The 25,187-nt window shown below is 42.5% G+C and overlaps 1 protein-coding gene across 2 annotated transcripts in view; it reads left to right on the top strand.

Annotated features, from left to right (window-relative positions):
* The window catches only part of MAP2K6 (mitogen-activated protein kinase kinase 6), a 131,965-nt gene that overhangs the window by 77,479 nt on the left and 29,299 nt on the right, over window positions 1-25,187 (top strand). For both annotated transcript variants that reach the window (XM_024761126.1, XM_024761125.1), the window contains exons 2-7: window positions 10,366-10,432; window positions 20,853-20,901; window positions 21,482-21,595; window positions 22,947-23,066; window positions 23,885-24,001; window positions 24,675-24,726. In XM_024761126.1, coding sequence (XP_024616894.1) covers window positions 10,366-10,432; window positions 20,853-20,901; window positions 21,482-21,595; window positions 22,947-23,066; window positions 23,885-24,001; window positions 24,675-24,726 — 519 coding nt within the window. The remainder of the gene's footprint in view (window positions 1-10,365; window positions 10,433-20,852; window positions 20,902-21,481; window positions 21,596-22,946; window positions 23,067-23,884; window positions 24,002-24,674; window positions 24,727-25,187) is intronic.

The following is a 25,187-nucleotide window of genomic DNA, read 5'->3' on the forward strand; positions in this document are numbered from 1 at the left end:
GGGGGGGGGAGGGATAAATTGGGAGATTGGGATTGACATGTACACACTGCTGTATATAAAATATATAACCAACAAGGACCTACTGTAGAGCACAGGGAACTCTATTCAATATTCTTTAATAACCTAAATGGGAAGAGAATTTGAAAAGGAATAGCTATATATATATGTGTAACTGAATCAGGGGTAACTGCTGTACCCCTGAAACTAACACAACATTGTAAATCAACTGTAGACCAATAAAAAATAAAATTTTTTGAAAAAGAAGACATTATATAAGGTAATCAAAAACAACCTTACAGAGATGAATTTCAGAGTCCCCTTTTTTAAAAAATTAATTTATTTTTGGCTGTGTTGGGTCTTCGATTCTGTGCGAGGGCTTTCTCTAGTTGCGGTAAGCGGAGGCCACTCTTCATCGCGGTGCGCGGGCTTCTCACTATTGTGGCCTCTCTTGTTGCAAAGCACAGGCTCCAGACGTGCAGGCTCAGCAGTTGTGGCTCACGGGCCTAGTTGCTCCGTGGCATGTGGGATCTTCCCAGACCAGGGCTCGAACCCGTGTCCCCTGCATTGGCAGGCAGTCTCCCAACCACTGTGCCACCAGGGAAGCCCCAGAGTCCCCTTTTCAAGGTGACCTCAACATGGGTCAATGACATCATGGTAGAATGCAGCTCACTAAAAGAAATTAGGTAAATCTGGGGGAGAAGCAGGATGGACTGTACTGGTAGCACTCTTAGAAGACATATAGATCAAGAACTTTCCTCTGTATTTCTCTGCACTTCTTAGTCTTCAAGCAGCTGGTTGAATGAAAATTATGACCCTGTAGTTTTTCTTGGCTAAAGGGAGGTGACCTCAGTGCTATTGAAATTGTGATCTTAAGCTCTATTCGATGCTCTGTAGTGGCCCATATGGGAAAAGAATCTAAAAAAAAAGAGTGGATATATGTCTATGTATAACTGATTCATTTTGCTGTACACCTGAAACTAACACATTGTAAATCAACTCTACTCCAATAAAAATTTTAAAAACATTGTGATCTTAGACCAAAGGGAAAAAAGAATCCACTTCTCCCAAGAGAAAAATGCAGTCTTCTTACTATCCCTCTTTTTTAACTATTAAAAGAGAATTTTCTGTGATTCAGTAGCTATTCAAGAAAATCATTACATTTTGGAAATTTTCAAACATACTCAAAGACAGACATATAGTGAGCACCGTGTGTCCATCACTCAGCTTTGACAATTACTAGCTTATTTCACCTCTATCTCCACCCCACCCCACTCCCATATTATTTTGAAGCATATCCTAGAATCATATTATTGCACTTGGAGACATTTCAATATTTTTCTCTAAAATATAAGTGCAATTTTTAAACCTAACCAGAATGGAGCATGCATTTTGAAAAGATGAGCCACATCCCTCAATTTCTTTGCCACTGCTGCCATATTTTTATTGTAAAGCGGTATTTTTAACACCCTGTGACTGCGTTTCCTTTTGGTAAGACTCATGAATGAAGCGGCATGTAAACGAGGAAGGAGATGAGTACAGACGGTGGGCCCTCCCCGCCTCACCCTCACGCACGCCCCCTGCTTTCACTGGGCCCCAGACCACAACGGGAGGGCCTTGGCTGTGCTTTGCTTTTAGGTTCTTTCAAAAGCACAAAGTCAGCACCAAGTGGTTAACGTGACTAAGCATATACTTCAGCTCGACCGGGTCTGGAAAAAGAACTTCAGTTCCGGGAAGCTGTAAGAAAACTCTGAGTGCTCTCATCCTTCGAAAATAGGACCTTTTCTGAATAGTGGACGGTGCTGCTCTGCACTCGCTGGTTTTTCTCCTTGGACACCTCCAGAGAGTCTTGGTGTCCTTTGCTGATGCTTCATTTACATCTCATTCTCTCAGAATGTTCTTACATAGGCTGCTTTCCATTCTCTTTCTCTGCCTGTCTCATTCAACCTTCTACTTCTCTGTCACTCACAGATTTTCATATCCCCGCACCCCCACCCCCGCCATCCCTCTCTGAAGCTCCGTGTGCCTGCTTGAAATCTGCCAGGTGTTCCTTCAGCTTATCCCTAGCACATCTAAGGGCTGGAGCGCATTATCCGCCTTCTCCCACCTCCCACCCCACCTGGCCTTTCCTTTTTTACTTAATTTTATCTAGGTGGGGAAGAGCCAGATTGCTACCACTGTTACTACCGCAGCTTAGCTTCCGGTCTTCTATACTTCTTACCCAGGAAGTCACCAGAGCCTATAGATTTTGCCTCTGTGAAGTTTCAGCAACTTAAATTTATTAGCCAAGTGGCCGTGGTCTCTGCCTCTCATTGTTTGGGTCTAGTGCTTACTCGGCACCTGGGTAAGGCATGGGGTCCGGCTCTGAAGAGCTCGCCTTGTAGTGGAAGAGACGGGTGAGCAGGTGTGTTCAATCAAGCAGTGTAAGAAGGAAGACGGAAGGTAATGTGTAGAGTCCTGTGGCCACACAGATAAGGGTCGTTTATTGCATGTTTCTTATGGACGGTTTCCTGGAGGAGAACACACTTGAGCTGAGTGTGTTGCAACTGACCAGGGGAGAAAGATGATAACACTTCAGGGAAAATATGAGCAGAGACCCAACAGCTTAAACCACCAAGGTGTGTGTATGTGGGCCTGTGAGCGTGTATGCAGGTGTTACGTGTGTGCATGTGTACCACAGTTCCAAAACACCCTGCAGATAGTAGATTAATCTTGTTACATTATTTGTTTTTAAAACACAACATGGCACGATACTCCTCTACTAAAAAATAGATGACTTCTCTTCCTAAATCTGAAAATTAAAAATTGTTAGCTACAATCTTTCAGTCTTTCCGTGTCACAGCCTTTGAGACGCCACAATGTCCTTCTCGCCACACCGTGAGCTCCTCCTCCTCCTCCTCCTCCTCGGAATCCTACTGTTGTTTTTTCATGTCTTATTATGGAAACATTGGATATATATAAAAAGAAGACATAATAGTATAATGAGCCATCATGTACCCTCAAATCCTACCATTTATCAAAGGACCACGTAAAATACTACTTCCTCTGTGAGACTTTTTTTTCTCATTTCCCTTGCCTGATTTTCTCTCTCCCTCTTTGAACATCCTGTGTATTCATGGTGCGATACTTTTACTGCACATCACACATGCTCTCTGATGTTACAGGAATTGGTTTGTCTTATTCTCTAGCTCTCTCAATACAGCAGTGACACTCCTTACGTTCGTACAAAAACCTGCGCACAGATGTTTATAAGCAGCGTTATTCATAATTGCCAAAACTTGGAAGCAACCAAGATGCACTTCAGTAGGTGAATGGATTAATGAACTGTGGTATATCCAGACAATGGAATATTATTCAGTGCTATAAAGAAATGAACTATTAAGTCATGAAAAGATATGGAAGAATCTTAAATGCATATTACTAAGTGAAATAAGCCAATCAGAAAAGGCTATACACACACACACACACAGAGTATGATTCTAACTATATAACATTCTGGAAAAGGCAAAACTATAGATACAGTAAACAGATCAGTGGTTGCCAGGGGTTGGGGGGAAGGAGGGATGAATAGGGGGAGAACAGGATGTTTAGGGCAGTGAAACTACTTTGTATGACACTGTAATGATAGATGCATAGTATACATTTATCCAAACCCCTAGGATGTACAACACCAAGAGTGAGTGGGTGATGATGTGTCAATATGGGTTCGTCATTTGTAACAAATGCACCACTCTGGCGGGATGCCGCTAATGGGAGAGGCTCTGCATGTATGGGAACAGGAAGGTATATGCGAAATCTCTGTACCTTCCCTTCAGTTTTGCTGTGAACCTAAAACTGCTCTCAAAAATTGAAGTCCTTGGGCTTCCCTGTTGGCGCAGTGGTTAAGAACCCGCCGGCCAATGCAGGGCACACGGGTTCGAGCCCTGGCCTGGGAAGATCCCACATGCCGCAGGGCAACTAAGCCCGTGCGCCACGACTACTGAGCCTGCGTTCTAGAGCTCCTGTGCCACAACTACTGAGCCCACGCGCCTAGAGCCTGAGAAGCCTGCGCACCGCAATGAAGAGTAGCCCCTGCTCGCTGCAACCAGAGAAAGGCCTCACGCAGCAACGAAGACCCAACTCAGCCAAAAATAAAAGTTAAAAAAAAATAATTTAAAAAAAAAAAAAAAAAATTGAAGTCCTTTATAAAAAATATGGATTCTGAGGGTTTGCCCTCAGAGATCCTGATCCTATAGAGCTTAAACAATTCCCATAGTCAGTGGGAACCAAGAGAATACGGTTCAAGATGGATGAGATGTTTGAAAATGTCATTTTCACATAAATAACACAGGAGGGGGAGAACAGAGATGGCATTTGAAGAAATAACCTGCCCACAGAGGGGACATTCTGTTTCATTCCTATTTTAAAAATGTAAGCACAAACGTGGAAGGGAGAAAAGAAACTGCTATCCGGTGGGTACCTGCTGTGTGCTGGACTCCTTCCCGTAGGTTATGCCAACTAAATCTCTCAGCAGCCAGAGTCTCGTCTCCAGCTTGTCGCTGTGGAAACTGAGTTTCAGAATCATCCTCAGGGTCCCAGTGTTACGTGGCACAGCGGGGACTTAAAACGAGCTCTTACGTATGCTCAAGGTTGAACTATTTCTACTCCATTCTGTGCTTTTTTTAAAAAAAATTATGGTTGATATACAATATTATATTAGCTTCAGATGTACAACACAGTGATTCAGTATTTTTACAAACTACACTATTTAAAATTATTTTTGAAGACCTCAATACCGAAATTCAAAACAGCTGAGAAAAGAACAACAAATGTTCAGTCAACAAATACTGACGGTGTACAAGCCCTGGGCAAAATTGCTGCTGTAGCTGAACGTTTCTGGGTGAGACAGATAATAAATAAGTAATAAATAGATTCAAAAACGAACACATAAATGCAGAAGTGATTCGAGATTGTGAGACAAGGTATGAGGAATATAAGTGGAAGACGGTCGTGGAGATCTATCTTAGGTAGAGTGGACATTTTAAATTAAAACCCTGGGAGTTGAGTGAAGTTGCATTGAGAGCTAGGAGATTTTTTTTTTTTTTTTTTTTTTTTTTTGTTGGCGATACGCAGGCCTCTCACTGCCGTGGCCTCTCCAGTTGTGGAGCACAGGCTCCGGACGCGCAGGCTCAGTGGCCATGGCTTACGGGCCCAGCCGCTCTGCGGCATGTGAGATCTTCCTGGACCGGGGCACGAACCTGTGTCCCCTGCATCGGCAGGTGGACTCTCAACCACTGCGCCACCAGTGAAGCCCCCGAGTGAAGTTGCATTGAATTCGTATTGTGTTCGAGATGCCGGCCTGTGGAAGCTGGTGGGTGTGGACTGTGCTCCTTAAGTAGTGTCTGGGAAGGTCTGGCAAGGTTCTGTGGGGCGCGTGATAAACGGGCTGAATTTAGAAGGTTGCGCTCCTGTCCACAGGAGGGCTGGAGCCCCCGAGCCCAGGGACACGGAGGTAAAGCTGTTGTTTCAGGAGATTCATCTGCCTCCTTGAAATAAAAATGACTGCACGTTTTAAAATGAACTTTGCAGCTTTCCTTCCCTAAATTTTATGTAATTCCAAAGAAATCTGGCATCCTGGTGGGACTCTCAGTGGTGGGTGAGATCCAGTGGTTTGGGGGAATTTTCTGTGTCCACTTCCGTGTCACTGTTGTTAAGCCAGCTCTCTCTCTGTTCTCCCTTCACTCTGCCCTGCTCTGTGAGCTGCCTTACATCTGACCATTGTGACTTAATAACATTTAATGACACTTCTCCGCCACTTTTAGTGCCAGCTACCCGTGAAACTGAAGCCTAGATGCAAGTATGAAGGCAAGGGCAGCCAGGGCCTTCAGGTTGCCAGTTACTTGGCTGGAAATCCCATTCACGTTGGGAAACAGATTTTTAAAATAAATTTGGAGCCGGGAGCAAAGCCATCCTTTTGTAAAGCTGTGTCAATAATCGTAAACCCTCATAATCATGTCCCCGGACCCTTGGCCAGGCTGACAAACATTTAGGTGTCAGGAGAGCCTCCGGATTCCACCCCTCTGGTTTCTCTTGCTGTTTGGGTTGGCGCTGGAGCGCGATCTTCTGTTTTATGTAATAAGGCACATGAGAGAAGCCCTTTGTGCTTAGCTTCTCTGAGCGGTGCCCAGCAAGATGTCTTGTGTACCCCATCATTTTCGCTACGGTCAGAGCTGGTGAACATTTCTGTGGCTTGGTAAATGTTTTCTAACTACTGGCAAGGTTTTTTTTCTTTTTTTCCCCAGTGCCATTGGGGAAAGGCTTTGGTTTAAGATGAATTTTGCCAATACATGTGTGCAGTAGGACTACAATATTTTTGGAGAAAACAGGCATGGGTGTGACACAGGCTGATGTAATATGGTACCACATATGCCCCATCAGGCCAAGGAGGTTTTTATCCTTTGCAGATTGTGCCAGTAAGAGGGCACAGCTGGTTGAGATCTGCAGACGTATACAGAATTCTCTCCTTCTGAGAAGGCTTGTTACTAGCATGTGACATAACATAGCGCCTATTTTCTGACGTATTTTTCATTTTTGCTTTTGAATGTCAAGCAAAAAGGCCACTTATCATAGTTGGCCACTTAGTTTTATTATTCATTTTGCTGCCTCTCCTTAATTTTTTTTTTAACACAGTGTTAAATGTTAACAGTCAGGTGTTGGCAGCCTTACCAAGGGGAACAGATTGCTTTGAAATAAACACAGCTGGAAACTGATCACATATTGTTTTCCTTTCTTTAAGAAATGAAAGAGGCATTTATAGAAAAGCTGGAGAACGCTGTGCTATCCAGAATTACTTTATAGATTTATTCCTCCAAGTCTGGTTAATGCTTAATGTCACACCTTGGTGTTCAAACAGACCCACTTTGACTCTCCCTTCCTGAAGTGGGAGTTTCCCTGGGAACAATAAACTTGCAGAGGTTTGGGGTGATCGGCACTGCAGGAGGGGTGGAGTCTGTGCAGCTCCGTTTTGCTCGGCTGAAGTGCCGTCTTCTGAGTAAAGAAGCCTTCTCTGGGGTTTTCTTCTGCTCGCTCTCCCAGCAGCCCTGAAACCCTTATTAGAGGTACCTCTGCTGGTCTTTTATGGGGCTGTTCTTCCAGTGATGGTCAAGTAAGTGAATTATGGAATGTTGGTGCGTGCCTTTGTGATTTTTGTTTTATTTACTGTTAAAAAATGAAGGCAGGGTGTTTTCTAATGGTGATTCAACTAGGTTTTGTGTCTGCTGGAACCCTTGTTCTTGTTTTTTTTTTTTTTGTCAGAGGAGAACCAGGGGTCTTCTTTTCCCACACCTACAAGACTTTATTGTTGTTTGGGTCATTTATTTCTTTAGTCTCTGTGCCAAAAGTTTTCTTTCTTTTGCTATTTCTTCGTATAGACGTTTTGATGATTTGTTAGTTATAGCTTAATAGCCGATTGCTATTAATGAACTACGAATAATTAATTCCTATGGTGTAATAATTCACTGCTATGTTAAAGTTTTTCAAAGGTGTTTTCCTCCATAAATAGGTATTTCTCTTGACATCCATCTTGTAAGAGCTGAGTTAGAAATGAAGAAGAGAGATGTAGAAACTTAAGAGTAATGTTTGCTTTCGGCTTGCGTAAATGGCATCTGGGGAGGCTTTTTTGCAGGAAAAATATATTTTAGTTTCATTTTATCTGTGAGAACTGCAGGGTTGTATTTGTCGGGATTACCTGAATTCTCTGTCACCTGTGTTAGAATCTGCATGATGTTTAGACAAGTCAAACTTGTTCATTCTTCCTTAGAGTATCTCATTTAAAATAGCCTTCCCTATGTATTGCCTGAGACCCATGGATGGGAATTGTTGGAATTAGGCCATTTATCTACTTGGATTCTCACAATCAGATCCAGCATAGTACAGCTCTGTGTATTGTCAATAACTAACTCAGTGACATGTGCTCAATGGCCATCTGAGCTCCAGGAACAGGAAGGTAAATGCTGAGTTTTGAATTTTTGTAAAACGCATAGGTAAGTCCAAATGAGGAGAGAACTGAGAAGACCTGTTACGATGAAGGTGGTTCTTTTTCTTTTTGAATTTTATTTTTTTATACAGCAGGTTCTTATTAGTTATCTATTTTATACACATCAGTGTACCCATGTCAATCCCTGTCTCCCAATTCATCCCACCCATCCACCACTTTCCCCCCTTGGTGTCCACACGTTTGTTCTCTACATGTGTCTCTATTTCTGCCCTGCAAACTGGTTCATCTGTGCCATTTTTCTAGATTCCACATATATGCATTAATATACAATATTTGTTTTTCTCTTTCTGACTTAACTTCACTCAGTGAAGGTGGGTCTGAAAGGCTTTCTCTGTGTTGATTACTGCCAAGCATGTTGCTTCCTGGCTTTATGCAACTTGGCAGAATTGATCTAGATTTCTGGATTTTGAAAGCACAGAAAGAAAGATCACAATTATACATTACATTGGACTATGATAATATACCAATTCTGTTCCTGAGTTTCTAAATGTTTATTTATTTATTTTGGCTGTGCTGGGTCTTAGTTGCGGCATACGGGATCTTCCTTGCGGCATGAGGACCCTTGGTTGCAGCATGCACGCGGGATCTAGGTCCTTGACCAGGGATCGAACCCGGGCCCCCTGCATTGGGAGCGTGGAGCTTTACCCACTGGACCACCAGGGAAGTCCCTGTTCCTGAGTTTCTTAAATGACTCATTTTCTTTTATGAGACTGTGCAGCTTGTTTTTTTTAAATGATTATAATTTCATTGCTCTTTCATATGTGTTATCCCATGGTTCTCACATCAGTCCGATATGGTAGGTATTGATGTTACTACACCGTTTTATAGTTGAGGATATCAAGAGTCAGATGAAAAGTGACCCTGGAGGTCTCTTGGTGAGTGAAGGAGCTGGATGTAATCTGGTTTTTTTGTTTTGTTTTGTTTTTTGCGGTACGCGGGCCTCTCACTGCTGTGGACTCTCCCGTTGCGGAGCACAGGCTCCGGATGCACAGGCCCAGCGGCCATGGCTCACGGGCCCAGCCGCTCCGCGGCATGTGGGATCTTCCCGGACCGGGGCATGAACCCGTGTCCCCCGCATCGGCAGGCGGACTCTCAACCACTGCGCCACCATGGAAGCCCCTGTCATTTGGTTTTTAAAAACTCATAACCCCGTACTCCCCTACCTCATTCTCTCTGGTCACCTCTAAACTTCATCCATTGTGGCACAGAGGCAAGAGTTCCCACCTGAGTGTTTGGAGACCTGGATTCTGATTCTGACTGTGTCATTGCTGGCTCTCTGGTGGTGAGCAGTCACTGAAGTCTTTGGATGTCATTTTCCTGCAAGAGGCTACAGAATATGACTTCTGCAGCTTCTACGCAGCTGCAGATCTCTACTCAGAGCCTTAAGCAGGGTTTGTGTCAGCTCTGTAGTGCTCCCTGCAACGTGGAGAAGAGGTGAGAAAGAATGTAAGCCCACGGGTGTTGTATCCAGCTCTGCTCTGGCGTTTCCTGCCAAGCATGAAGAGATACAGGATGTCCTTAGATGAGGAAAGTCCCGAGCCTTTACAAGACTGGATTCTCTATCGCTTCTTGAGCCGTCATTTTTCAGTCTGTTCTTTTAAACCATCAACAAAAGTATTTGAGCCAAGCTCTCTTGTGGTTTCAGCCCGGGGATGATGAACAAACACATTGATTATGTTCCCATCTTGCCCCCAAAGAAGCGACAGCCTCCTTGCATGGGCCCATCTGTTATCATAATCCTTTTTGGAACGGGGAGAAAGTAAATAAGTATTACCCTACCCTTCGCTTAGGTGTTTTAACTTACGGCAGGTGGTTGAGAAGAGGAAGGGGAGAACAGTGGGAAAGTATGTTTTATTCTACCTCCATGGTTAACTCTGTCAGCTAATCAAAGATCAATTTAGAAAACTATGGTATACTAAGAGAAGTGTGAGTACATCTGACTGACATTATAAAGGAAACAACCCTGTAACTAACACCGTCTACCATTACCATTGTTGTGTACAAGAAAATAAAGAAGAAGTTGGAATGCCGAACTCCCAGCAGGGAGAAAAGGGCAGGTCTTCCTGGGTAAAGAGGACTGGCAGCCCTATACTGACACTGCACCCTGCACTGGTGAAAAACCTCATCCCTGACCTCAGTCTGCACTTGGGAGGCTCTGCTCAGCCTGGTCACTGGTGCTTGTCATTCACAGCCATCCTGGTAGGAAGTGGAGTTCTGAATGTGGAAATGAGACCTGCGTTCCCAGTTCTGTCCTTTTTTTCTGCTGCAGTCTCTGTCCCTGCTCTCATGTTGTGATTCAGACCTTAACTTTATTCTTCCATCTTTCCCAACAGGCAAGAAGAGAAACCCTGGCCTTAAAATCCCAAAAGAAGCATTTGAACAACCTCAGACCAGTTCCACGTAAGTCTGGCAAGATCATCGTCTTAATCCAAATGCTTGCACTTTACAGATTTCCAGGGAATGGGAGTTCATTTTTGGACTGGTGAGCAATACCTTAACTATGGAGATAGTTGTTAGAAAGGAGAGCCCTTTAAAGGAGGAAGCCAAGTACTTACTCTTCTGAGACCCGAAAAAAAAATCATAGTCGGTCAGTCGATATGGAATGGGTAGCTTTGAACTCATTGCTAGTTGGTTAAAAATTCTACAAATGCGTTCAGCAGATGGGGTCCTATGTAAATCCAAAAAGGTCACTGGACATGGACTTTTTGCCTTTTCTATATAGATCTGAGCAAACAAGCAAACCCCTGAGAGAGCCACTACTATAAAATTTGGTTTGAGGTAGAAAGATGGTATTTGGTGAGAACTCAGCATCCTGCCACCTAAATCCTGCCCATATAAACAGAAGGCAAACATGAGATGAAGGACCACTCCTTTGTTAGCTGAGCCTTTGGCCCAAATCCCTAAGGGAGCTCGGGCCCTGGTGAAACAGGGCACCCTCTCCTGGAGCCTCCATCTTGTTTCTTTGTCCCTCTGTTGGGTGGGGAGGGTATTTCCTGCCTAGCTGGGGGTATGACCACCTATCAAAGCATCTGCATGGGAGGAATGGAAATTCCAAGAAAAACAATTACAGCAGAGGTACCATAAAAGCACAGCAAGTACAATGAGAGGCCATACCAATGGAAACTTAAATGTTTCAGGCTTCTGCTCATCTATAAAAAAGCACCTCCCTTTGTAGAGGTTTCTGACCTTAACCGTGATCATTCCCTATCAGACAGTGCACCCCTGGTGTTGGAATGTGCTAATAAAAATGATCATGTTCTGTAAGACTTTGGTCATTGCATCTTATGCAACCATGTAAACACACTTTCCACTGAAGAACCTCTAGGGACGGAGCAGAGGGGAGGGCTGTTCTTCAGCGCCCTGGACTGTAGAGCCAAATTCAAGTGAGAGTGCTCCTTTCATGAGGATCTGCAGGAGGAATTCTTTCCATATCTACTACGAAGACTGGAGTTTCTTTTTTTTTTTTTTTCTTTTTTTCGGTCCCTCTGGTTATTTTTCTTCCCTTGGACCTATGAACTATGTAATTAATAACTTTTCCTCTCTGATTGTTTTCTTCTCGTGAGCTTAGGATCAAACATGTGGCTTCCCTATACGGGACTTCTGGGGGCATACTTTTAAAACTTTATTTTGAAGTAATTTTAGATTCACAGGAGGTGGCAGAGAAATGTACAAAGTCCCCTGTACCCTTCCCCCATCTGTGTCCCCCACAATGTTAACATCTTACACAACCCTAGTATCATATCAAAACCAAGAAAGTGGTGTTGATGCAAGCCGTAGAACGTGTTCACATTTCACCAGCAATATAAGCCCTCGTGTGTGTGTGTGTGTGTGTGTGTGTGTGTGTGTCGCTCTGTGCAGTTGTATCACACGTGCAGCCTTGCATAACGACTACCGCAATCAAGACACCTAAGTGTATGGCACTACAAGACCGTCTCCTTTTACTCCCCACCTCTGACCCCCACCCCTGCCGTCCCTAACCCCTGGCAACCACTCATCTGTTCTCCTTTTGCGTTTCATTACTTCTTGATTGTGGTGTACATGGAATCATGCATCTCCTTTCTGAGATTGGCCTTTTTCATCCAGCATCATTTCCTTGAGATTCATTCAAGTTATCGCATGTATCCACAGTTTACTCCTTGTTGTTGCTGACCACCGTTCCATGGTGTGGATGTACCACAGTTTGTTAAACCCTTTAGCCTTTGAAGGAGATACAAGTAGTTTCCAGCTGAGCTGTTATGACTACATCTGCTGTGAACATTCATGTATAAGTTCTTGCACAGAAACAAGTCTCTGTTTCTCTGGGATATATGTCCAGTAGTGCAATTACTGGGTCATATGGTAAGTCCATTTTTAGTTTTGAAAGAACTGCCAAGTATTTTCCAGGGTGATTTTACCCATGTACATTCTTACCAAAAATGTATGAATGACCCACTTTCTCTGCATCCCTGTCAGCGTCATCACTGCTTTTCATTTTAGCCATTCTGGTAGATGTGAGATATCACTGCAGTTTTAATTTTCATTTCTCTAGTGGCTGTTGAATACTTTTGGCATTTATTTCCCATCCCTATATCTTCTTTGGTGAAATGTCTGTGCACTTCTCTGCCTATTATGTAATCAGATTTTTCTTTTTTATGTTGAGTTTTGAGAGTTCTTCATATATCTTAGATGCACAGAGTTTGTCAGGTATGTGATTCAAGAACATTGTCTCCCAGTCTGTAATGGGTCTTTTTGCCTATTTTTTTTAAAAAAATTATTTATTTATTTATTTTTGGCTGCTCTGGGTCTTCGTTGCTGCGTGCGGGCTTTCTCTAGTTGCGTCGAGCGGGGGCTACTCTTCGTTGCGGTGCGCGGGCTTCTCATTGCGGTGGCTTCTCTTGTTGTGGAGCACGGGCTCTCGGCGCGCGGGCTCAGTAGCTGTGTCACGCGGGCTCAGCAGTTGTGACTCATGGGCTCCAGAGGGCAGGCTCAGTAGTTGTGGTGCACGGGCCTAGTTGCTCCACGGCACGTGGGATCTTCCCGGACCAGGGCTCGAACCTGTGTCCCCTGCATTGGCAGGCCGATTCTTAACCACTGCACCACCAGGGAAGCCCCCATCTTTCTATTTTGATGAAGTCCAATCTATCAGTTTTTCCTCTTATGTGTTATGTTTTTGGTGACAAGTTTAAGAACCCTTTGCCTAGTCCTGGGCCTTACAGATTTTCTCCTATGTTTTTTGTAGAAGCGTTTTAGTTTTACATTTTAGATTTAAGGCTATGTTACATTTCGAGTTTAATTTTTGTACAAGATGTGAGGTTTAGGTTGGGCTTTATTTTTTTTGCCAATGGATTTCTGGTTGCTCCAGCACCATCTGCTGAAAAGGCTATCCCTCCTCCACTGAACTGCTTTTGCGCCTTTGTCAGATATTAATTGGACGTATTTGTGTGGATCTATTTCTGGGTTCTCTATTCTGCTCCACTGGTCTCTGAGTCTGTTGCTCTGCCAGTCTGTCATACTGTCTTGATTCCTGCGGCTATATAGTAAGCCTTCACATTGAGAAAAGTGATTTCCTTGCACTTTGTTTTTCTTTTTCAAAACCATTTTGGTTACTCTAGGGCTTTCCTCTTTTCATGTTAGTCTTAGAATAAGTTTGTCTATGTCTACAAATAAACTTGCTGAGATTTTTGGTAGGAATTGTGTTTAACCTATAGATCGGTTGAGCGAGCACTGACATCTTTACTGCACTCAGTCTTCCAGTCCATGAATGTGGTAGATTTCTCCAACCATTTAGATTTCCTTCGATTTCATCCAACAGTATTTTATAGTTTTCATCATACAGATTCTCTCCATCAGGTTTTTTGAGGATTTATACCTAAGTGTTTCCTTTTTTTGAAGCAATAAAAATTGTATTCCACTTTTGATTTTGATTTGCATTTGTTTAGTCAGTATTCAGAAATGCAACTGATTTTTGAGTTGATTGCATGCCCTGTGTCCTTACTAAAACTCAATTATTAGTTCTAGGAGCTTTTTTAGTAGATTACTTAGAGCTTCCTGTGTAGATAGCCGTACCTTCTGCAAAAAAGGCAGTTTTATTTCTTCCTTTTTTTTTTTTAACCTTTATTTTCTTACCTAATTTTAGTGGCAAGGATATTTAGTACTATGTTAAATAAGATTGGTGAGAGCAGGCTACCTTGCTTTGTCTCCCATCTTAGAGGAAAAGCATTCAATCTTTCACCGTTAAGCATGATGTTAAGTCCTCATAGATGTTGTTTAGGAGGTTGAAAAAATTTCTCTCTGGTCGAAGTGTACTCAACATTTTTATCATGAATGTGTGTTGAATTTTGTTGAGTGTTTTTTTTTTTTGTGCATCAGTTGATGTCATCTTGGAGTTTTCTTCTTTGTCCCGTTGATATGGATTACACTGATGGATTTTTAAAATATCGAACTAGCCTCGCATAACCCCCCAAAATCCCACGTGGTTGGGGTATACTACTTTTTTTATACATTGTTGGATTTAATCTCCTAAAGTGTGAATATTTTTGTGTCTTAAATTCATGAGATGTTGACCTGTAGTGTGTGTGTGTGTGTGTGTGTGTGTGTGTATGTGTGTGTGTCTGAGCTATTATGTTCTGGTTTTGGTATTTAAGGTAATGCTGACCTTATAAAATGAGTTGGTAAGAGTACCTTCTGTTTTCTGTAGACATTGTATAAGATAGGCGGTAATTCTTAAAAAAATGTTTTTGAGCTATAACTGACATATAATATTAGTTTCAGGTGTACAAAATAATGATTCGGGGGGCTTCCCTGGTGGCGTAGTGGTTGAGAGTCCGCCTGCCGATGCAGGGGACGCGGGTTCATGCCCCGGTCGGAGCCTGTGCTCTGCAATGGGAGAGGCTGCAGCAGTGAGAGGCCCACGTACCGCAAAAAAAAAAGAAAGAAAAGAAAAAAGAAAAAAATTCCCCCAGGGAAACAAAGTGGGCTTATATATTCCTTTTTCTGGAGCTTTTAAATTACCAATTCATTTTTTAAATAGTTATAGGGCAACTCAGATAATCTATTTCATTGTGGCTAAGTTTTGGCAGTTTGCAGTTTTCAAGGAATATCTTCTAAGTTGTTGAATTTATGAAAGTAAAGTTGCTCATAGTATTTCCTGATTATTCTTTTAATGACTGCAGGATATATTGAGATATCCCCCTCTTTTTTTGCTGATATTGATAATTTGTATCTTCTTTCTCTTTATCTGTGTTGGTCTTCTTAGGGGTTTAGCAATTTTTATTGAATTTTTAAAAGAGCCAACTTTGTTTTCTTTATTTTCCTGCTTTCAATTTTATTGATTTCTGATCTTTTTTTTCTTTGACTTTGCAAATTGACAATGTTATTGAGATAATTGTACAGTCACATTCAGTTGTAAGAAACAATATAGAGAAACTTTATATTCTCTGCCCAATGGTAACATTTTGTGAAACTATAGTGTTATAAGCTCAATTGATATTGACAGTGATACAATGTACCCATCTTATTCAGGTTTTCCAGTTTTACTTATATTCACTAGTATGTGTGATGTTAAATTTCTGTACCATTTTTGTCACCTGTGTAGGTTCATGCATTCACCACTACAGTCAAGAAACTGAATGGTTCTGAAACCAATAGGATCCCTCATGTTGCCCTTTCATAATCATGACTGCCTTCCCTCCTCGCCTCTCCCAATACTGTTTTTCACCCCTGGCAACCACTAATCTGTTGTCTATTAATTTTTCTCATTAAAAAAATATTATTATATAAGTGGGATTATAGTGTGCAACCTTTGGGGATTGGCTTTCACCACTCCAGCATAATTTCCTGAAGATTGATCCATGTTGTATACATACTTTGCTCCTTTTAATCGCTGAGTAGTGTATCTTGCTGAGTTATGCATGTACATCTGTAAGTGTGCACGCAGACAGCAGAGTTTAACCACTCACCTACTGAAGACATCTGGGCTGATTCTAGTTTTTGGCTGTTGTAAGTAAGGCTATGATCAATCATGTACAGGTTTTTGTGTGAACATAAACATTTAGTTCTCTGGGAGGAAAGTACCCATTAGTGGAATTGCTGGTGGCAGTGCGTGTTTAGTTTTTAAGAGATTGCCCAACTGTTTTCCAGAGTGGCTATATTATTTTGCATTTTCACCGGCAATGTATAAGTGATTCAGTTTCTCTACATCCTGTCCAAGATTTGGTGACGCCACTATTTTTTGTTGTAGCCATTTGAATGGTGTGTTGATATTTTTCTGCTCTTTATCACTTCCTTCAGGATATATTCTCATATCCACTTTCCAGCTGTCTTTTATTCCTTCCCTTTAAAATTTGCTAGTCTTCACCTTCTAATTTATATTAATTTTCTGGGTTTTTTTAATGAATTTTTGAAAACCACCATAAATCCTTGCTCAGTATAAAGAAGTGAATAAAAACCTATGCAAAGGTAAAAGCAGTTTCTTTGTTGTCTTTGCCTCACGTGGTAGAATAAGCCTTGAATGTACTTTTCTGTTTCATCCTGTAAAGCCAAGGTCCCTTCATGACTGTAGACTGTCCCACGTTAGCTCATGGACAGGATTATTGCTGTTGTTGTTATTATTATTATTTTAATACTGAGGCTGAAATATGTACTCCTAAAGAAGAAGCTTCCTCATTTTGAGTTTTTCTTGGCAATTTTGTGAGCCTGGCTTGGTGACTCTTGCCATTTATATACACCCTGCCGCCTTCTGCTGAACTACACACAAATAAGTAGACCGGGACAGAGCCCCATTCTTTTTAGGGCCACGTGTGTGGTCTCTTCACTTGAGTTTTTTCTTTGAGTCACTGATGCCAATGTGTCTTTGCCTCAGGTTTCTGGGCTGTTCCCTCACTTGATTGGCAGCAACTAATTCTAAATCGATTCCATGCTAGTCAGTATTCTTTCACTTAATCCTCACAAGAAACTCAGAGGTAGTTGTTATTCCTCTCACTTCATAAGTGAGAAGACAGACCTATACAAGGGTCAGGGGCCCTGCTCAAAGCAGCTGAGCTCCAAGAGCCCAGGTTCTGGTGCTGGAATGCCTGGGTTCCCATCTGGGATCTGAACTTCCCCAGTTGGATATCTTAGGCAAGTTACCTAACCTTTCTAAGCCTTAGTTCCTGCTTGTGAAAAACGGGAACACTGATGGGGTTGCTATGGGGATTAGATGTCACAGTCCATATTCAGTGTCAAGTTTAGTGCATTTTCCAATGCAATTTCTCAATGAATGTCGATCTAAGTGTTGTTGTTATTATCATTATTATTTCACTTAATAAGTGGAAGAGGTGGCATACAAACTGAGGGTTCCCTGACCCTCACGCATGTGCTCTTAGCCACACGTTAGACTGCTCGTGACTACAGCCAAATGGCCCATGGCTCTCCGTCAGGGGCAGGATCTTTTACTTCTGCAGCTGAGAAGACTTCGTGGCGTCGCTCTGTGTTCCAGTGTCACCATCTCTTTGATGATACCTCTTAAATTATTTAGTCTGTTTCAATGTCAATTCTTCACATTAAAATAGAGCTAACACCTCTAAGAGTTGTGAAAATTAAAGAAGATATTTGATGTAAGGGGTCTCACATGGTCTCTGGCCCACGCAGATGCTTAATAAATATTATCGTTAGGTAATAAGTACACGTTGTTATTAATAAACATTATTATAGGTGAATAATAATTATAATAGTAGCCAGTAACCTCATTACTCATGTAGAATTATAAATAAATAAGTAGTTTAATAAACCGGAGCTCTTTGTTTATATAAAAAAGTAATAGCAGGTGGCCTTTGGAATACCTTTGGCCTTCCAGGGTTAGGAGTTTCATAATAAGTTTGGTTCTTTCCCCAGAACACTGAAATAGTGAATAAGCAACAGAGAATGTCCACACACATTTTAAACCTCCTGCACAGACTTGGTGCCCCAGGCAAATGGATATGCCCAGCCCTGGACAGGACAGAGTGTCAACTAACCCAATACAAGCTGTCCATTTCAGTCCATCATTTGATGCTTTTGGCAGACTCGCTGAGCCTGTAGGCCTCATGGCGAGTGGGTGGTCATTTTCATTAGAGGGGGCCTGGGTGTGGGGGAAGTTTTCTCTGATTCAGTCAGACTTGGATTGAATCATAGCTTCACCACTTGGGAGCAAGTTAGCTCAAGGTGACACCAAACAGGTTTTGATCTGGAATATGGGAACAATGACACTTTTAGGTAGGGGTGTGTGTGTGTGTGTGTGTGTGTGTGTGTGTGTGTATGTGTGTGTGTGTGTGTGTGTGTGTGTTTTAATGATAGGAGAAGCAGGTAAAGCACTTAGCCCAGTTTTCAGCCTCTACCCCCTTCTCCTTAGGTCAAGGCCGAGACTTGGGGGACATGAGTCTTATTTTCAGCTCTGTTGAGGAATTTTTCTGGGTTTCATTTTTCTCTTTCTGGAAAATGGCGTGAAACCCTCCTGTGCGGTAAAGTTGTCATGCAAGGTTAGAATAAAGCTGGAGTCAGCAAACTTTTTGGGCAAAAGACCAGGTAGTAGATATTTGGGGCTACCCAGGCCACCATGGCCTCTGCCGAAGATGCTTCGTTGTTTGTTTTTTCCAACCCTTTAAATGTGTAGAATTCACCCACAGCTGGGTCATGGACTGTGATTTGCAGAGCCCTGGTATGAATACTGGAATGTCAGACCTGGAGGAGGTCTCACCCAGCACTCGCGCTGGACGGCAAGCACGTGGACATAGCCCCAAATAACTAGTGACCTTTTCTGTTAATTCATTCTTTTTAAAAGGAAGGGTCTGAACAATTGCAAAGGATTTTTTACTGTCTAGATTAGTCACGTGCTTCAAATAATATTTGTCTTTATATCAAAGTTCCATTGCAATTACTACAAATTGTGACAACTAAAGAAAAAGAGCTTTGGAGGTTTTAAGAGTGAGAAATCAGGTTTTCAGAAATTTAATTCCTCAGAAAGTGTTTCTGAAGAAAAATCCCCTGCTCAGAAACACAAGATATATGAAAACATCACTGCCGTGTGTGTGTGTGTGTGTGTGTGTGTGTGTGTGTGTGTGTGTTTTCCTCTTTATCCCTCCCTCTCAGTCCTGGTTTTAAGTTACTATAGAAAATCTTTATTTTAGGTTTTCTATACGTTTCAAAGAGATTTTTAAGGTGAGGCAAGGCTTGCCATTAAAACCTTAGATTCACGTGTGTACCTGTGCTTATGTTCCTACATTTTACTTATTGTTTTATTTAGTCACTTTCAGCAGGAAGGGTAGAATTATAATATATTAGGGATGGGGAAAATTGTCATTGGCCAAGGATTTTTTTCTCTCTTCCTTTCTTCGTCCCTTGTATTTTTCTGTATAATTCTGACCTGGAACGTCCCCTTGGGGACACCTGCATTTCCACCCTTTTTGGTCGCCCTTTGTTCAGGCAACACCGGGATTCTTTTTGTCTTTAGCCTCCTATCGCTTTATTCGTTTGATCATATTAAAAAGTTTGTTATGTTGTGTTTGTTATGTGTGTTTTGTTTGTTGTATGTTATGTTTTCTGTGTTTCTTGGCATTTACTACTTTTGTCAGGATGCTTTTGGTGTATTTATTTGAAGAAAGGGCTTCTCTAGGCTCACAGTTAGGTGCACAGCCAAGCCAAATATCTTTCTCGTACATGGACTGTTATCAGCCAAGGTAGCAGTGAAGTAGGGGAAATAAATACACATGAGAAGACTCTGTTTTCTCTAATGGAGACATAAAAGCAGCGAACCTCAGCTGCTGAGATGACCCCTGGGTAGTGAGTACACTATGTATAGAAGAAATATCACAACTGGGTATGCCAGCCTGGTAGAACAGAAAGGATTCTGACCTGAAAATCAGGAGGCCTGGGTTAGTCGTGACCTTGGGCAAGTCACTTTACCTGTCTGGACCTTTGTTCCATCTTAAAGGCAGGATTAGATAGATTTGGAATTCCTGTGATCTATGAATTCTGTGAGTTAACAGAACCATATTATTGTTTCTTTTTATTAAAACAGTTGTGGAAAAAGTGGTGGGATAATTGGGCACATGGATGCTCTCGGATGAAAGAAGAGTCTGGTACTTTTACTTCCTTATAAGAATATAATTACTTATACAGGGGCTTACTAGAGTAGTGTAATTATCCACATAACTATATATATATGACTCATAGTTATTGAATATTTACTGTATGCCAGGCATTCTGCTAAGCATGTTACTTAGAATATCTCATTTAATACCCACTCCTACTCCACGAGGTAGTGTACTAATATCTTTGTATTAAAGAAGAAATGGGGGCTTCCCTGGTGGCGCAGTGGTTAAGAATCCGCCTGCCAGTGCAGGGGACACGGGTTCGAGCCCTGGTCCGGGAAGATCCCACATGCCGCGGAGCAACTAAGCCCGAGCGCAACTACGGAGCCTGCGCTCTAGAGCCTGCGAGCCACAACTGCTGAGCCCACGCGCCTAGAGCCCACGCTCTGCAGCAAGAGGAGCCACCGCAATGAGAAGCCCGCGCACCACGAGGGAGAGTCGTCCCCGCTCACCGCAACTAGAGGAAGCCCGCGCGCAGCAACAAAGACCCAACGCAGCCAAAAATAAATAAATTAAAATAAATTTTAAAAAGAAATGGGAGTTCAGAGATTAAGTGATTTAAATGCAAACGTATTTTATTCCAAATCCCACACTATCAACCCCTTTATGCTGCTTTATTTTACCCATGAGCTTTCACCTTATTCCTAAGGAAAGATCTCTCCAGTCGCATCTGATTTGGGAAGGTCGTATTTGACTAGATGTCTCATGTGTTTTTTTCCTCCCCTTCTCTTTCTTAGGCCACCTCGAGATTTAGACTCCAAAGCTTGCATTTCTATTGGAAATCAGGTGAGAAAAATCATGTCTGCCAGTTAACATCGTGACCATTTTACATGGATGCTTTCCAACTGGCCAACGAAAAAACTGTATTTTCTGTAACATGCTGTCAGGGGCGGTGGGTCAATAAAGTCTAAATGTAAATGTAAATGGTCTGTGGAGCTCTTGCTGTTTTGAATGTCGAACTGAAATCGGGCTGTTGTGGTCCTGAGGGAAGGTATTTGAAGCGAGTAGATGGTGCTCTTTGGGGTAGATTCGTCGAAGTCCAGGCCTAGATCTAGCTGCCATCAGCCAACAAACGAGGGGCAGGGCTAAAGAACCACGGTGCAGAGTTAGCCTTCACCGAGCGATGTGGAGGCTCGGTCGGAGCTGGATGTCTGTATTGCCCGTGACGAGCAGGTGCAGTAGGGTCTACCCATCTCCCACGCACTTCTTGCTTTCAGTAGCTGCTTGGAAAAGCTCCTAGACCAGAAAGTTCTGGACTAGAAAGAGCCCCTAGAACGCTGGGAGAAACTAGAGAGAGGACAAGGTAGCCTGTGTCCAGTTTATTTCCCTTTTTCCCTTTTTGCATTCTTGCTTTTCTCTCCTGCAGAACTTTGAGGTGAAGGCGGATGACCTGGAGCCTATAGTGGAGCTGGGCCGGGGGGCGTACGGGGTGGTGGAGAAGATGCGGCATGTGCCCAGCGGGCAGATCATGGCGGTGAAGGTAGAGTTCCCCTTCCCCAAACGTTTTCCATCCCTGATTTATGTGTTTGTCCATCTCAAGCACAAACCAGCTCTCTTCATATAAGCAAAACAATCCTCCATGGGGTGAAACAGAAAAGCTCATTCATAGGGAACAATATTCCCCTCCAAATATGTGAAATATGCTTCCTTGGCATGAGTTACATCAACTAGGTGTTTTAACTGATAAATCCGACCCCTCCTTTTAATTTTTTGTGCAACCACCGCATCATCATCACACGTCAAAGAATCAATAATAGCTCTTCAACGTCATCTAATAGTTGTTGCTGTTTTTTCTCCTGCTGGTTTTTCAAATCAGAATCCAAACAAGAGGTCACAGATGGCATTTGGGTTTTGTGTCTCGCAAGTGTCTTTTTAACCCTTATTCTGTTGCTTTTAAAGAATTGTCCCTGAAAATCAGGAAACCCGAACTGAGGGAGGAAATTGTCTCCGTTTGTGGGAAAAAGGAGGGTAAAATCATCTTGAGCAAATTTGCATAGCTTTTGAGCTATAAAAAGAAATTTAGAATCATTGCAAATTTCTTGAGTAGATGTTGGAAGGACCTTGGAGAATGACCAACGTATTAATTCTAGATGAATTGTTAGGAATGTGGGTGGTCAGGTGACTGGGATGCCTCTTTTTGGAGAATGGAGATACCTTTCCCTTACCTTGTAGATTTTTCAGTTTCTTCTTCTGCAGGCTCTTTGCTACATAGGCAAAAAACGTGAAAGCCTCGTGATATTATATCGTCTTGTCATTTAATGACATAATCGTGTTTCTATAAGGCTACATTTGCTGGTGTGACAAGTTTCTCTTCTCTCAGAGGCCCTGGGGTAGGAATGAACAGTTTCTCCATTTCGGTTTGATTCCTCCTCTTTCCTTTCCTGAATCAATTCTCTTACAGTTGCTGTTCAGTCCAAATATTCTTACTTGTTCACAAAGAGGGGCTTCTGGCTTTTTTTTTTATAGGACCCCAAATCAGCCCGAAATCAATTAATACTCTGACCTCTTTGCACTAAACCCACATAATAAATCAGACTGTTTTTATAACTTGGAAATGCATTCCCAAACATTTGCACACTCTCCAAAATATACTATCAGTTTGCTCCTTACTGGGGATTATTCGGGAAATCAAATGAATAACGGTCTTCCTTCCTTTTCATTCGTTACAAACAGCTAATCCTTCAGGGTAGATATCTGAAGGGCTGTTTCTGGAAGTTGTGCTGTGGATTTTGGTACCATTCTCAGGATGGGACGCTTCAAGGTCCCTCTGCCTTATTACCAGACTCATCCTCAGAGCAGTAACCATACATTTTTCATGCATTCCCATTCAGCGGATCCGGGCCACAGTAAATAGCCAGGAGCAGAAAAGGTTACTGATGGATTTGGATATTTCCATGAGGACCGTGGACTGTCCTTTTACGGTCACCTTTTATGGCGCACTCTTCCGTGAGGTAGGTGATCCTTCCCTTCAAACTCCAAGGAGAGCGATAGCTTAACAAGAAGTTTCCTTGATCACATAAATGCCATACATAGTCACAGTGCTCTTTCTTGTTTGACGTGTCTTCTGTAGCGTTTCATGCTTGTGAAATGTTGGTGCAAAGTTGGCTTGAAACCACGGTATTTTCAAATGCGTTTAGCCCTTTTAAATGGCTGAGGCCCCCTTTCTCCTTTCTGTTTTGGTTTGTCTATTTTGCCAGAACTGTCTCTATCAAGAGTCTGTAGACTGATTTGGATAGATTCCTTAAAACCTGAAATCCTCTGGTCTTTTGGCCTCTTGCTATACTTCAGGTAGCCTTGTGTACCACGTGGGCTTACACTTACCTCTTTGCTCTGCCTCTCTTTTTCACTTCACGATGATGTGGGTTACGATGCTTCATCTCCCTCTTAAAACCAGCCTTTTGATAAACTACCACCAGCGGTCAGCCTGGGAGGTCAGACATGGAGTAGGTATCTGGACTTAACTCCTGGAGGGCAGTGACAGTAAAGGCTTAGACTTCTGAGTTCTATTGCTTGTGGCTATTAGTGTGTAGATCCTAGTTTTCATTAAGGAGTGGGTGATCACCTGCAAGTCGGCTTGGCTGTCTGCTAGTTTGTTCTTTGGAGGGAATCTTGCCTGTTTATAAATCCCTTTGAGAGCCTGAAGGGATTAGTACATTTCCTCCAAAACTCAAGCAAGAAACCGTCCGTTCTTCCTGACAGGTGTTAACTGTTTCCTCTTTTTTTCCCTTTTCCATCCTCTCTAACCACCTCTGAACCGACCGGCCTCTAGGGGGATGTCTGGATCTGCATGGAGCTCATGGACACGTCCCTAGATAAATTCTACAAACAAGTGATTGATAAAGGCCAAACAATTCCAGAGGACATCTTAGGGAAAATAGCAGTTTCTGTGAGTACATCAGGAAGCCTACTTCAAGGAGCATGTGCGAAGTCTGGGCCTTATGTGTCCCTGTACCCCCAGTATGGGGAAACACTACCTGGACCATAGCTCCCATCCCGTACGTGTCTGTTGAATGCATGAGTGCATCTGTGGATGGATCAACTAATGCTTTTCTTTCCGGGCATTGTGTAAAAGAGTCTACTCCTGACTTGGTTGGGTAAACTCTCAGTTAAAGTGCCTCTAAGCAGTACATTCTTCTGTTATGACCACGTTCCTGGTGTCTCTGTCCTGATACTAGTTGATTTTGATTTTCATTTGTAGAGTTTTAAATGTTTTCTTAGGATCAATAGGCAGAGGAGGAAGCAGGAGAAAATGAAATGAAGGGCTGCTCTCTTCATGGTTCCTGAGGCCCAGGAGGGTGGAGAGAAAAAATGCTGGAGGCCAAATGAAAATCAAAATGTATGAGTGAGGCATCCTCTCTGCTATGGGGTATAGTCCTCTCTGGTGTGCGGAATCCAATTTGTATGACTTCCTGTGTATTTTCCTGGATAGGAACACCACTATCTGAGAAGATACTTCTCCTTGTGACCTTAAGCCAGGGATGATAAACCTGGATATGCTTAACACTCGGTTTCTTTCCAGTGATGGGGGGAAACAAACCCACCTTGTGTTTCTCTTGCAGATTGTAAAAGCATTAGAACATTTACACAGTAAGCTCTCGGTCATTCATCGAGGTAAGTAGCCACGGAGCTGCCTTGGCTGTTCCTTTTATCAATTTTATTTCTTTTACCTGAGTTTTATCTTTTTTTTTTTCTTCCCCAGTGGATGGAATTGAGTCAGGCAAGAGAATGGAGGGGTTTTCCTTTGGGACTGGATAGCAAAATCATATACAAGTAGCTGTTCTTTAACTTGTCTGAGGGCGTCAGAAGACGTGGGCTTTATATTAAAACTTGAATATAAAATGCCTGTTACCAAGCAGAGCTGTGGTATTACCCGTTGAGAACTTTAGAGAATAGGATAAAAATTCACCTAGTATTGGCCGTCACCCGAGAGCTTGTTAGAAAAGCAGAATCATGGGTCCTAAGACCAACTGAATCAGAACCCGCATTTTAAGAAGACTCCCAGGTGATGCCTGTGCACATGAAAGTGGCATAAAGCACAGCCCTTTCAGACAGCGGGAGTCAGGATAAGGTGA

Source organism: Neophocaena asiaeorientalis, unplaced genomic scaffold (genome assembly GCF_003031525.2).
Source record: "Neophocaena asiaeorientalis asiaeorientalis breed wild unplaced genomic scaffold, Neophocaena_asiaeorientalis_V1.1 scaffold30, whole genome shotgun sequence".
NCBI classification, from domain to species: domain Eukaryota; kingdom Metazoa; phylum Chordata; class Mammalia; order Artiodactyla; family Phocoenidae; genus Neophocaena; species Neophocaena asiaeorientalis.